This window comes from Coenobita brevimanus, chromosome 85, assembly GCF_032717465.1.
Source record: "Coenobita brevimanus isolate Jiangsu-jjx chromosome 85, ASM3271746v2, whole genome shotgun sequence".
NCBI lineage: Eukaryota > Metazoa > Arthropoda > Malacostraca > Decapoda > Coenobitidae > Coenobita > Coenobita brevimanus.
The window spans coordinates 7,913,743-7,928,177 of NC_137038.1; the positions used below are offsets into that span (position 1 = coordinate 7,913,743).

The window sequence follows — 14,435 nt, forward strand, 5'->3', positions numbered from 1 at the left end:
TTCTCCATCTTATTTGGATCTTGATTCTGGCCACCACCAAGCAGTGGTCAGAAAGTCCACTCCCCCAACCTCTATAAGCTCTTGCATCCATTACACATCTTCGCATCCTTTCATCCACACACACATAAATCAATCATTGCCTTCCTTTCATTCAGTTCACCACCCACCCTTCACATCACTCGCCATGTATACCTGCGGATCATTTTATGCCTGAAGAGTGTATTGGTTATCACCAACCCCCTCCCAGCACAAATGTCCACTAACGCACTGCCATTCTCGTCTATCTCAGCAGGCACACCCCACTCACCAACTATTCCATCTACTTTCACATTCCCTACTTTACCATTCATATCATCAATCAAAAACACACACTCATTCCTTCCAAACTTTTCCATGCACACTTCCACATTTGTCCAGAACTCTTTTCTCACTCATTATATTCAGTTTACAAGATCTATTAGACTGGAGATGCAAATCAAGTTGAAAAATTATCTCTAATACAAAAAACCTCCCCACCAAGTACAATCATTCTGTGAGAAATAACAAGCTGAAGGTGTTAAAGGTCTTCCATCAATTCAAGTCCGTCCACTCACCAGAATATCATACTGAGTCAACCCTCTTAATGAACCTCGCTTTACTCTTACCTACATTTGCTTTCACACCATGCTCCCCCCTCTCCCTTCCCACACACACACACATTCACTCCAAGGTTTTTCAAGATCACAAAACTCTGAACCGCTTCAGTAACGTTCACTTTTTCTGAATCAGTATTTCTCCCAGTATCTCCAACTGCATCTTTCGCCTATACATATAAACCTTCCTCCAATTCTCCACATCTTTCTTCACACCTCCATTTCTTATAGTAGCTAGCTATCTGTATTTCTTTAAGTTTACTGCTAACTTCTTTCATAGATCTCTGATTTATAAATGTCTCTCTTCCATTTCCTTTCACACATACCTACTTCCATCCATTCATTACCAAATCCTGTTACCCTACCAGGAGTGTGAGGGTTCAGGACTAAGCCACTCGCTTCATTTAAATTCAGCACGACCAGTTGCTTAGCCATGAGTGGTATTATATGAACAGTAAATCCCAACCACACCAAAAACCCCATATCCAAATGGACTGTCTTAATTCACCTACCGTTTTATAATCTTACCTGCAGATCTATTTTTTTGATGTGGGAGTATATCAACAGGTGACCCAGTCATTCAGTCACAACCTACAGTACATATTTCCATATGCAGGATGCTTCACTCTAGCAAATCTTCATATAGTGCTTCACTGCACCTTCCTAAGGATTTTCAAATGCAAGGTACTTCACTCTAACAAAGCCAACTATGGTGCTTTTTGGTAGCAAAGCCCTAAATGATCACGCGTCTACCTAGCACTCCTAAACCTGTTCAACTCTGACATCTGCAGCTTATCTTACTTTACGACACTCAGCCAACACCTGTTTCTGGGCAATGAACACAAAATAATTTCACCCATACACCTACAATACCTACGTCTACCTCTCTTACCTTATTACACTTTGCCAACATCTGCTTCTGGGCAATGAATACAAAATAATTTTACCTTATATACCTACAACACCTATGTCTACCTCTTACCTTATTACACTTAGCCAACATTTGCTTCTGGGCAATGAACACCTTCTCTGCTGGGATCTCAATACCCAAATCACCACGGGCAATCATGATGCCATCACCCTCCTCAATGATATCATCAATGTTCTTGCAGCCTTGGTGGTTCTCAATCTTGCTGATGATCTTAATGTCCTTGCCCTTCTCACCTGGGAGAGAGACATTAAGCTCATTTTACCTCTTTATAAATATCCAGAATCATCTTAGGATGAAGCAAGGTCCAGAAAACAATGAGAAAGCCTGACAGAGGGAGAACTAACTACAGCATGCCCAGTGAAATGGACCTGGAAGGTAACTTATCACTAAAGATCCCAGAATTCTCACTTCAGTAGTAGCAACCATCATCCACCCACCTTATGCAGCACTGCCTACTTCTATCTTCACTTGTATTGTTCTTCTTCTTGTATCTGTTCTCCTCCCTCCCCATTTCTTCCATCCTTCCTGTCACTTTTTATTAATCATCTTTCCACTTCAGGTGGGTCTACACTCAATAACATGCCTAAATGTATTCTGTAACCCTGGAAACCATTTACAATGCCAAATGATAACCATATAGTACAGTTACCAAATAATAGTGCCCCAGTTATCTGGGTGGAGAGACAAATCTGGCATCCATCCAGGAACAAAACCTCCACACACTTCCTGGTGCCTTGCTGTGGCAAAGCATTGTCTGCAGCAGGAGAACGTCGATTTATTGAAAGGAAGGGCCCTGCAGGGGCAGCTGCTTGCCTGCAGTTGATGGGTTTGCTTGGCCAGACTGGGGTTGTTCAACAACAACTTCACATGCCAAACAATTTGCACATTCAGTACAATCCTAGATTTCCAACATCCAGATAACTATGATTATCCAACAACTGGGTAAATTCACTGACTGGTAAAAACATCACTCATTTATTCATCATCTAATCTAGTGTTTCCCCATTAGAAGCGTAGGAACCTGTGGCTAGCCAAGTTGGTCCTGACATTTTAGATGAAAGTGGCCAGCCTCACTCATCCCAGGGTTGCATTACATGAGCAATAAACCCCAACCATCCCTTGGATATAAACCTGAACAGGCTCAATCCGACTGGAGTGCCTTAACTGACACTAAACCACCAAGCAATATCAATAAAATAAAACAGTATACACCACTCTGAATGCCCACCACAACACAGGATAGTTATGTGTCCCATGAGACTGGGTAAAGTCTGACAAAGTAAGGAGAAGGCATTTGCAGTTAAGACTGTTTCCCAGTTAATCCCTTCCCTCCTTTCCCCTACTCTATCCCTTCCTATAATTTGGTTACCCTCCACACCTCCACAAATCACTCCTCTACTTACCCCCACCAGTCAGTAGACTTGCTCTTCAGGACAGATTGCGATTTCTACGGTTATCATGCCTGAAGTGCAAGCTAAACATAAGTGCATTGTGCTCACTGTGGACACAGACAACAGACTTGAAAAGGTGAACATCATAATACACTCATGACAGAAAATACACTTAAAAATTCCACTATTTATGGCATCAATGCCCAGGGACCCAAGCTCAAGTACTTTGGGAAGAGCGAGATCAGTAAGTCCAATGAATAAAGGCATACTCTTTACCAACCGATAATGGAAGATCTAAACTTAACTGTGTGAGTGGTTTTGGTTGGAGAGATCTAAGGGACCACCTATTTCTGGTCCACTTATACAAGAAAAAGTGGGAGATTCTTGGCAAAATGAAAATAGAAGTTAAGATGTAGGGTCATGGTGGTCAGGTGTGGATGAAATAGACGAATGGACCTCGGCCATATACACCGCCCCCCATATAAAAGTGGTTAAATAACCAACTGGTCGAAAAACAAGCCAATTTTTCCCACAAGACCGTTAAGAAATAGGGAAGTTAGGTTCCTGACCACCTTCGTCTTTCAAAAATTATTCAATAAATATGGAAAGAATACCGGTAAATATGAACGAAAGTGGAACACGGATTTGATCAGTTTTCTTAGAGACCTACATTCCCATGGAAAATTATTTTAGTACTACATACATCTCAGATGACTGACATTTGATTTTCAATTTAAAAAATATTGGAGAACAAACAAAATATACCTACAGGGTGATATTAAAGAAAGCCGCCTGAATGCCTTTGACAGAGTGTTTATTGCCGATCCTGCTGACTAGACAAGGCGTCACCACACCACACAAACTCAAATGTATTCAATTTAAACCCATTAATAACAGTGGAAGCCTAACTTGAAGCGCTGAAACCTAAATGGGGGGCTTTGGCCCCAAGACCCCCCCAATGATTACAACCTACCTAACCTAATGCAAACTAAGATGTGAATTCCATAAAACTGGCACCAAAACAATATTGTGTCTTAAGAGCATTCGTTAATCATTGGCGCAATCATCACCAGGGTTGCCATTTGGTATTTTTCACTACCAAATGTGAGCCAATTTGGTAATGAAAAATTCAGCTGGTAATGAATCAGCATGATTCATTACCAAACAAAATTTTCACAAGCATGAAGATACAGAGGATGGAGATGGTGGACTGTCTGCTCTCTCTGATTAATCTGCTAACCAACATAGCACAAAAATAATCAACATGCTGCTAATTATAACGAGTGATTATTTCCATCAGTATATATAATTAATGAAGAATAAATGCTTGCTTTACGAAATTGGTAATGAAAAGTTAAATTTGGTAATGAAATTGGTGAGTCTGGTAACGTGGCTGAATTCAGATCTGGCAACCCCGATTGTCACCCGACCAAGCGATGGCGAAACACTCACTCAGGTTTGTGAGCACATGACTGCATTTCACAGGGATAACAGTAGGGGTCTTGGATGAAGCCATGGTGGTGCTTTAGTATTCCACGAGGCCAAAAAGAAATGCAGATGGATAAAGAGGCAACCGATCAGCTGGGCAGAGTGCAAGAGACACACAGCTCAGCCGGTCTGCCTGGCAGTGCACGGTATGAATTGTCGAAATGACGGGGATAACCATGTTGAACAACAAAAAAGGGTATAGATTTATAAATGCCTAAACAACGAATTGTCGAAGAACAATCGGTAAAAAAAATGAGGGTTTGGTGTACACAGCTGACATGTGAGTATAGAAGTCATGACAATTTTATGTTGCAACATTTCTTTAAACATCCCCAGTTCACCAATAAATATTCAAAATTTATTTAATTTTCAATGCTCTTTTAAGTATATACAGCGCTCATCAGAAGTATCGAGCGGCTATGGCAGGGCGCGCAATACACATGGCCAAAAAAGAATCACCTGTTTTTGGTACTAAAAATTGAGCCAGATGTTTGGGGCGCTAGGATGACGTCACGGGAGCTTGAGGCCTTACTGCGTGTTAGTTGGTTCCCGTCTCAGTTGCCTACGGGCTGCGTGAGAGAGAGGAACTCCGCCGCGTCTCCCTCTCTTATTGCGCCATTTTTTACCGAGTGTCCCGCAGTGTTTTGGCTTTCGCCATTTTGTTATGGCACCTACCCGTGAACTATCGAGTGAAATCATATCCCAGATCATTGCTCTAAAGGAGGCAGGTCACCCCACGAAGGAAATTAATGAATTGGTTGGTGTGGCTCGATCGACAGTGCGTAGGTGGTGCGCCCGTTTTCGAGTGGAAAACAGTGGTGACGTTCCCACAAAGAAACCGCGGTCTGGTAGGCCCAGGAAAACTTCCCCGAGGTCTGTTAATGTTTTAAAACGTGCAGTGGAGTCTAATCCTCGTGTGAGTGCAAGGAAAATAAAGGAGAGCAACCCGGAAGTGTTTGGTGAGGTTTCTGTGCACACAGTGTCTCGAAGAGTCCATGAACTTGGTTACACAAGTCACAGGCCTGTGAGAAAGCCTCTTCTTACACGTTACCAGCGACTTCGTAGGCTTGCCTTTGCTAACAAATACCTTAACTGGGGTGAGGAGCAATGGCTGTCAGTGTTGTGGTCTGATAAGGCAATGTTTAGTGTTACCTGTAATCGAGGAGCACGGGTGTACCGGCGCAAAGGTAGTGACCCGCTTGACCCCCGTTACATGGAAAGCACAGTTAAACACCCTGATTTACTCATGGTATGGACTTGTTTCTCTGGTAAAGGTTTGGGGAAGCTTGTGCTTCCCATGAACTGCAGAGTGAATCAGGACGTTTATCTGGAGCTTCTTTGTGATCATTTACCTGAGTCCTTCAAGCTCACAGGTGCACGAGTGTTTCAGCAGGATGGTGCACCTGCTCATAAGGCCAAATTGGTCACCAATTGGCTTCGTGACTGCGAGGTATCATTCATGAAAGACTGGCCAGGCAATAGCCCAGACCTCAACCCGATAGAAAACCTCTGGTACCACATAAAGAAGAATCTCCAAGGGAAGGACGTGAGCTCTCTGCCTAAGCTGGAAGCAGCCATTCGTGACTCCTGGGACAAAATACCCCTCCAGCACCTTAGGAACCTTGCCCTTTCACTTCCAGAACGTCTCAGGTCCGTGAAGAAGCATAAAGGATACCCTACAAAGCACTAAAGGTAAATAAAATGCATTATTTATATGTTTTTCCAATGCTGAAAGGCTTGTTTCGTAGGAGGGACGAAGGGCGCTCGATACTTCTGTCGAGAACTGTATACAACAATATTTAGCAGCATGGCCTTACCTTGTGCATTTTGCATTACTGTAAGACACTGCAAGCACAAGTGTTATGTTCATGGGGAGTGTGTATCCCTTGCCACACAGCAGATCTCATATAAGGTACAATGAAGGCTTTATACATAGGCCATGCTGCAAGCCTCATATGACATACAATTTACACTTGTTATCAAACAATGACTCAGGGGAGGTAAACTACCTTACAAAAAATCAGTGTCGCAGGGGTTAAAAGGAGGTAATGTTTCAACTGGAATCTGTTGGTGTGGCCCCGGATATATGTGGTGACTACCGTAAATACTGCAAAGACATGGCCTGTGCATAAGAGCCTGTCAAACATCTGCAAAATAAATATCAGTAACCGAGAAGATAAATTCCTTAAGCTTCCCGGTTCACTGGGATTATACTGTATTCATAAATATCTGCAAAATCAATATCAATAACCGAAAAGATAAATCCCCCAAGCTTCCCAGTTAAATGGGATTATACTGTATTTACATTTTTCTTTATGGATGCCCTTCACATTACCTGCCAGAGTCAAAAACTAAAACAAGAATGTTGCAAAATTCACCAAAAACATTCCTTAACCCTTTAACCGTGGGTGTCATTCCAGAATGACAGTGCAAAAACTGGACCAAACCGCGGGTGTCATTCTCGAATGTTTGTGAATATTTTGAATACCCCGCGTTTTTTCTGTGCGCCAATTGTTTCAAGGGAGAGTAGCTATTAAGTTCTTTCACTCCAGCCAACCCCCACCTCCCTCCTCCCCCCCCTGGGGCCCCACCTCCCACCCCCTGGGCCCCCCACCCCACCCCGGACCAAACACGCATCAGTATCTGTCCAGCTGTGTGAGCGACAACACTGCTGATGTGGAAGTGAAGTGCAGGCAATTACAGTGCCTTTTACCTGCCTCAGTGAACACAGAGTGGGTGTTTATCGTATGTGCAGTGTTCATATATGTTTATAGTATTATTATCAGAATGAGGTTGGCATTTGGTAATGGTGTGTGAACGAAAAATAGTGATTACAACACCGCTGATATGGCAGTGAAGTGCGGGCAATTACAGTGCCTTTTACCTGCCTCAGTGAACACAGAGTGGGTGTTTATCGTATGTGCAGTGTTCATATATGTTTATAGTATTATTATCAGAATGAGGTTGGCATTTGGTAATGGTGTGTGAGCGAAAAATAGTGATTACAACACCGCTGATGTGGCAGTGAAGTGCAGGTAATGACAGTGCCTTTTACCTGCCTCAGTGAACACAGAGTGGGTGTTTATCGTATGTGCAGTGTTCATATATGTTTATAGTATTATTATCAGAATGAGGTTGGCATCTGGTAATGGTGTATGAGTGAAGGTAATGGTGTGTGAGCGAAAGATAGCGATTTTACACCCCTCACTTCTAACGGCTCTGCCCTTCCTGTGAAAGTCAACAAAGTCATGAAACCTACATCAATGGAAAGCTGAAGGTTAGTACTTTCTAATGGTACCTTATTTTTTTCTCTAGCTTTATTCTGTGCAGAGTTATTAAGGTTTAAAGGTTTGTTTACATTTGGCTGAAACCCCCGCGGGAGAGGACAGTCAGACCAAAACAATACCCGCGGTTAAAGGGTTAACTTTCTGACCCTAGTGGCATCTTTGATAAAACAAAGATAATGTAATTTCCTTTCTCAATGAATAAAACAGCCTATAAAACAACAATGGCAGCAATTTAAAAGAAAATTTAAAATCTAAAAGATTTAAAATATAAACATTGTAAACCTAATGAACAACTATGATTTAAATATGTTGTAGTGCTCACCCAAAACATTCCTAATTTCCCTGACACCAGCAGCATCCCTGATAAATGAAGCGAAGATCATGTCAACACCCTTCTCGACACCCAAAAGGAGGTCGCTGCGGTCCTTCTCCGACACTGCTGGAAGGTCCACTGGCACACCAGGCAAGTTGACACCCTTCTTGCTCCCCAACATACCACCATTTTCTACCTCGGTAATTATGTAGTCATCACCTGCCGGAATATTACCAACATTTAGCTCACAATTATATGTGCAGTAAGTCCTTACATGTCATTGTTTACTTTTTACTTTATCCTTTTTGTCTTTTTGTTTTTCTTTTCTTTTTGCTCTTAATCCCTTCAGTCCAGTGACTAATCTAACCTGATTTTTTTTTTCTTTTTACTCAACCCCTTCAATTCAGTCTAATTTGACACACTTGAGACAATTTTATTCAGCTTAGGAGAGACTTTTCAATCAGAAGGAACTATATATATTCCCATAATAAATCCCTGCATTACTACAGACTCTTTCCTAGTAGAATAAGACTGTCCAGCTGTTGCAAAAATTGGCTACAAAGGCCAGTACCAAGACTGAAGTGGTAAAATGGAAACTAATCACATATAGCACCCCATAAAGCTCCACCACTCTCTATTAAACTGATACTTACACAGTACCCTACCAGATGTATGGAAAAAGTTGATATTTTTAAACATATCCCCAACACAAAATGAGAACTTTGTGTGTTATGGACAGACATCAATGTGCAGGTAGGTAACAGAATCACAAAAAAATTATTTACAAAAACTAGCTAAAAGAATTAAAATATACAATGATATGGAGCTAACATGTGGTACAAGAATGGCTACCATTGACTCTGAAAGGTACTAATACAATAGTAATAATAATAATAATAAAAATACAGTAATTCCTCAATTATCAAACGTAACAAAGCCAAAAGCATGTCCAAAAAATGGATCTGTCTTGGTCATGGACTTCTCTCCTGGCCCCCCTTCATACATGCCCTAACTTTGAAAGCCACTGTAAAAGGCCACTACCATACATCATAAAACACTTGTTCCTGGTGTTTTACACTACTCTATCTGGTTATGCAGACCTATAAATCACAACCAAGCAATTACTGTGATCAAGCAGACCCATCAACCAAAGACAAGAAATCACCACTGCAGGGACATACCCTACAGTGACATGAAAAAATACATGATAAAATTGGTTACACAAGAAAAATGCAGTAAGCACACAAAACATAAAGGTAAAATGGAATAAAATCATGGTGAAGTAAAATAAAATATTGATAAAATAGCATAAAATCATGGAACAGTACAGTAAGCTAGAATAAAATAAAGAACAGTAGAGTAAGCATGAATAAAATCAAGGCAACACTCACGATTCCTTGCAGGGTGTCGTGCTAAATAACCTGCTAGCTCCTTGACTCTGACTGTTGCACTGTGGCTGGTGATGCTGTTGCACATCATAGTACATCCCATGTGGTCTAGACTCTAGTGCAGCAGTCTGATGAGCTTAATTCGAGTCAGAGTTAAGGAGGATCTCCAGTAGTCAGCCAGGGGAGCGGCTGTGGGATGTGGTGATGGGCTGCCTACTTCAGGTAACTTAGAAGACAGCCACAAACTAACGTCCAAGGGAGACACAGCGGTTAATGATGTGCTAGGCTGTGGTTCCGTCGTTGAAGGTGTGGTTTGATGCTGTGATGGTGGCAGAGAAGAGGTGAACTAGGTAGGGATCAGAGGCCTGGAACTGGAGTCGATCTTGGACTGGTGATAGGAGCGACGATTCAGACGTCGGATGACACTCTGTTGCACAGAATGCAGATCCTCCACAGGGCGAAGAGGCACCATCTCTCTGTCACATTCTGGGTGCACGGCATACTCAAGCACCAGCTCAAGGTGTGCCCAGAATGTGCTCAGGCGGGGGATGGCTAGGGTACTGCACTTCTCTGGGTCACTTGCGTCGTCCTCATCATTCTCATTACTCTCATCTGGCTGGGGAGCAGCAACAGAACTGGCGATCTTGACATCAGACATAACCTGATAGCTGGAATTGCCCCCACCCTAGTCTAACCACTCCCACACATCATTGTAGCATCGCAGGTTTTCCAGTGTCATCTGTCTTGCGTGTCCAGCCCGACTCTGCTCATCCTTGTCCCTGAGAACAACCATCACCTCGTCCAGGAACCTTCGATGGTATGGTCTCTTCATAGCCATGACAATACCCTGGTTCAACGGTTGAATTAGAGCAGTGGTATTAGGTGGCAAAAACAAGCACCTAATGCTGCTGTCATCTGCAACCAATTCCTTCTCAGAGGGATGCACAGGGGCATTGTGTAGAAGAAGAGCCCTTACCAGGTCACCAGGGATTCCTCCATGTGATAACTGATGACCTCCTTGACAAAATGCCTGTGCAACCAATCTGTGAAGATCTTGCAGGTAAACCAGGCCTTCACAGAATGGTACCACACAACAGGAAGGACAGCCATTAGCCCACGAAGGCAACGGGGCTGTTCTGCACTACCAACAATAATGAGCTTCAGGCAGTGAGTTCCGTTAGCATTAACATAGAACAAAACAGATACCCACTGCTTGCACAACTTGTGGCCAGGCACACGCTTCTCCTCCTCATCTACCAGGGTGTGTGTGGGCAATGAGTGGTAGAAGAGGCCAGTTTCGTCAACATTATAAATCTGACTGAGAGCAAAGCCCTCCTTCTCAATCAAGCCTAGCAATTTCTGATGAAATTCCTCCGCTCCCTCCTCACATGCATCCAAAGCTTTGCCATGGGTCATATGATTTGCAAGGCCATGTCGAAGCTTGAACCTGAACAACCAGCCTTCAGATGTCTTGAAGTCAGGGACACTGTGAAGGTGGGCAAACTTCTCGGCAGTGGCTTTCAACTCGGTGCTGAGCATCAGCACGCCTGCAGTCAGTTGCTGGTGGCACCAGATCAATGTTGAACAGTCGACATCAGCATGCTGAGGAAAGCTCAATGCCTTCTGTTCAGTACTGTGTCTGTACTTCTCGCCGAAGTCTGCCATGTACTGGGTGAGTTTGCCGCAAGACTTCCTGACATCACGTAGGGTTGGGTGGGCCAAGGCAAACTCCTTTTGGAGACGGGAAATGGACCATCCCACATAAATCTTACCCTCGATCTCCCGCTTCTTCTCCAGAGTCAGCATTATCCTCTTCCATTTCCCTGGCAGAGGGGTCATAATCATCACACCCTAAGAAAAGGCATGCGAGGAATAGCAAAGGCCTGATGCAAGTAGAGAACAACCACACGAGCCACCATGTGAACCTGCCATAACAGGTGTCTGGGAGGTGCTGCTCACTAAGCAGCTGTGGTGCGGGAACTGAGAACGGCTGAGGGGGCCCCTTAACGGACTCTGGGTGAACAACGGAGGCAGACAGTTAGGTGCCACTTGGCGAGGTATATTTGCATGGCCAAAATTTCCACCCACATGCAGGCATTTTGTCTGTATAATATGAAAAAATGTATGAATTATGGTTTCATACGGCCAGATCACAGTGACTGGGTAATGGATCATTCTGATAACAGACGTCCGGATAATCGAGTGATTGCTGTAATAATAACAATAATAATTAATACTATTGTTATTATTATTATGGAGATCATCGTTCTGACTACAGTGTTCTAATCATAAGCACCATAAAAAAATACATAAAAATGAAAAGTAAAGAAGACATGAAATCAGGACCCTCACACCCAGGGGGTGCATCTCCACCCGTCTAACCAAACCAACTTTATACAAAAAAATTAAAAAGAAGCCACCTGATTCAATGTTGACAAGTGGTGAAGCAATCAAGATTTCTCTATTTTTGGGACACTGATTCTACTACTTTTGGGATATGGATCAGAAAAGAATGTTCCACTTCTAAGCTTCATTCTTGTACCATGCGAGCTACAAGACTACTTGTAATGAAAATAAAAGCAAGTTGCCAAAGACTGCATATTTTATGCCCTATTTTGCTGTTAATTCTTCAGTACATAACGGATGACTGCCACTTAAAATTCCACTGATACCTGTAATGTTAACCTCCAAGTACCCCAAATCTTAAAAAAAGGACATCTCTGACATGTAATGAATATCTGCAATGGAGAGAGGAGTTTCTGCATCCCTGTCTAGCCAACTGCTACAAACAAGGTAGGACAACAAGAAATACAATAATTAATATACAAAAATTAAACAGGAATATTAACCTTTTCTACCTGACTACAGTACATTTTTTTTGCCCAGACAAAACAGTTGGTTTCCTGCAGTTCATTGAATTCATGTCCAGATAAGGCAGAGGTCACATCAACAACAACAAATACCTGGTGAGTTTTAGAGACAGACCCCCATCAGCCGAGAATAAACATGGTTAAGTCATTCCCTTTGTTCATACCAATCTCCTTTGCGATGAGTGAGATGAGGCCGTCATCCACAAAGATGCGGTTGGATGGCTTGACCACCTTAGTAATGTTGACATAGTCCAGATACACAACCTCAGCAGAGCACTTTTCAAAATACTCCTTGTTTGTGGTCAGTTTTACCTGAGCTCCCACCTTCAGTTCCACCTCAGCAGATGCACCCTGGAAATGGGAAAATACTGTCATCATCAATCATCATCCAGACCTCCTTTCCCACCCTAGGGCAGGGTGAAGAGTAGCAAATGTCCAGACAGCCAAAGTTGCCCAATTCAATAGGCCACGCTTCCATTCACTCATCATTCAAGCCCTCAAAATCTTGGCTCTATCTGATAGGCCCCCCCAAAAAATTCACCACATTCTGTAGCTTCACATATACAGTACCTATCTGACAGAGCCAATCCAAATGCGGACACTTTAAAAAAGAGGACTAAATCCCTGGTTATGCACTTCTCCGCACAAAAATCATCCATTCTGCTCGATCTCTTGTCAGTCCCTTAGCCTCACCAACTTCCATACCTCTCTTCCTCACACACTCATCCACCATATCCCTCCACCGCCTTATGGGCCTATCTCGCCTCCTCCCTCCTTCAATTTTGCTATAACAATAATAATGTCCAACCAATATGCAATACTTTATTGTTCCATCTGAAGTATAATCATGGCATTGGCTATTCAGTCCAGACACTTAAACCCTTCATGCACTGTGATGCAATTCACATCACGAAAATTACCTCTACCAGGTATGGTCATGCATCACATCCTGAAAAGACATATGAACATGATCAGTCGCAAAATTACCTCCTCATGCTGTATTTTAAAATGAATTGCATCACAGACCCTACAAAAATAAAACCTGGAAAAAAAAAAAAAAATCTACCATCAGCCACGACACCACAGTGTACAGAGCAGCCCCCCTTCCCCCTCCTCCCAGAAACTTATGGCAGCACATGAAACGATTATGCCGAGTAACCACTCACTATACTGAACGGCTTTAACACAGTAATGAATCCCGGCCTTCCCTTGGATTTAACCCCATTTTGGTCACATCTATTTACGGTCACAACTCACTAGACCACTAAACATCGACTGCAACAGTGTACAATTGGCAACATATGAACCTGGGAGAGTATCAATGTGTAGCTGAGGTCTAGTACTTGGTACCCTTGACAGCACCAAAATAATCACATTTGTTAGTATCAAACATTAGTTGAAATGATCAAGTATCTGTGATAAATGAATGTCTGATAGTGTCGTTAGACCTTCACTTCACACAGACACTAACCCAAGTTCACGTGGCAAATTTTTCTTTCTAGTTCATATTTACATTTATATATCACTGACTGGTCTAGCTTGTATAGGTCCTCTCCTTTAATGGCAGCTCTCCAAGTGTCATCATCCTGAGCTCTTTCCCCAGCTGGATGTCTCCATGCAAGATTTCACCTAACATCAACAGTCTGTCTCTGGGCACTCTTCCCTCCACAATCACACCTGTGACTCTCCACTGCTACTGTAGTCATCCTCCTCCCGTCTATTAACATAAGAACCATCAAGGCTTAACAGTGTATCCCCTCTCATATTTCATTTGCCAAATCCCTCTTGAAGCACATACTTCAGTTCTATCACTAATTGAAATCTTACTAATCCACCAATATTCTCATTCTGTGCATTCCAATCAGCAGGTGGCTATTTGCTTATCTTTCAGTTCTTGCTGCCATATACCATAATATTTTTCACAGGTTTTCTTAAGAATGCCCTTGGCACAAAAGAGGAGCTCCTTCATGATCAGGATAGGCAACGCTTCCTTAAATTTATACCAACCACTTCTCATTCTTGTAATGAAACTAGCCTCTGTTCCTCCTCCCACACATGATATCCAGATAACAAAACACCTCCACGCTTTTCAAGTAGGTGTTTACTCATATGCCACCATCAGTTTCACCATCCAC

General features: G+C 42.7%; 1 protein-coding gene across 3 annotated transcripts in view; it reads right to left on the reverse strand.

Moving 5' to 3' along the window:
• Positions 1 to 14,435, reverse strand: part of LOC145410342 (pyruvate kinase-like) — an 88,749-nt gene that overhangs the window by 37,914 nt on the left and 36,400 nt on the right. For all 3 annotated transcript variants that reach the window (XM_080280482.1, XM_080280480.1, XM_080280481.1), the window contains exons 4-6: positions 12,465 to 12,651; positions 8,052 to 8,261; positions 1,615 to 1,796 (exon numbers count right to left, since the gene is read on the reverse strand). In XM_080280482.1, the coding sequence (XP_080136608.1) occupies positions 1,615 to 1,796; positions 8,052 to 8,261; positions 12,465 to 12,651 (579 nt within the window). The remainder of the gene's footprint in view (positions 1 to 1,614; positions 1,797 to 8,051; positions 8,262 to 12,464; positions 12,652 to 14,435) is intronic.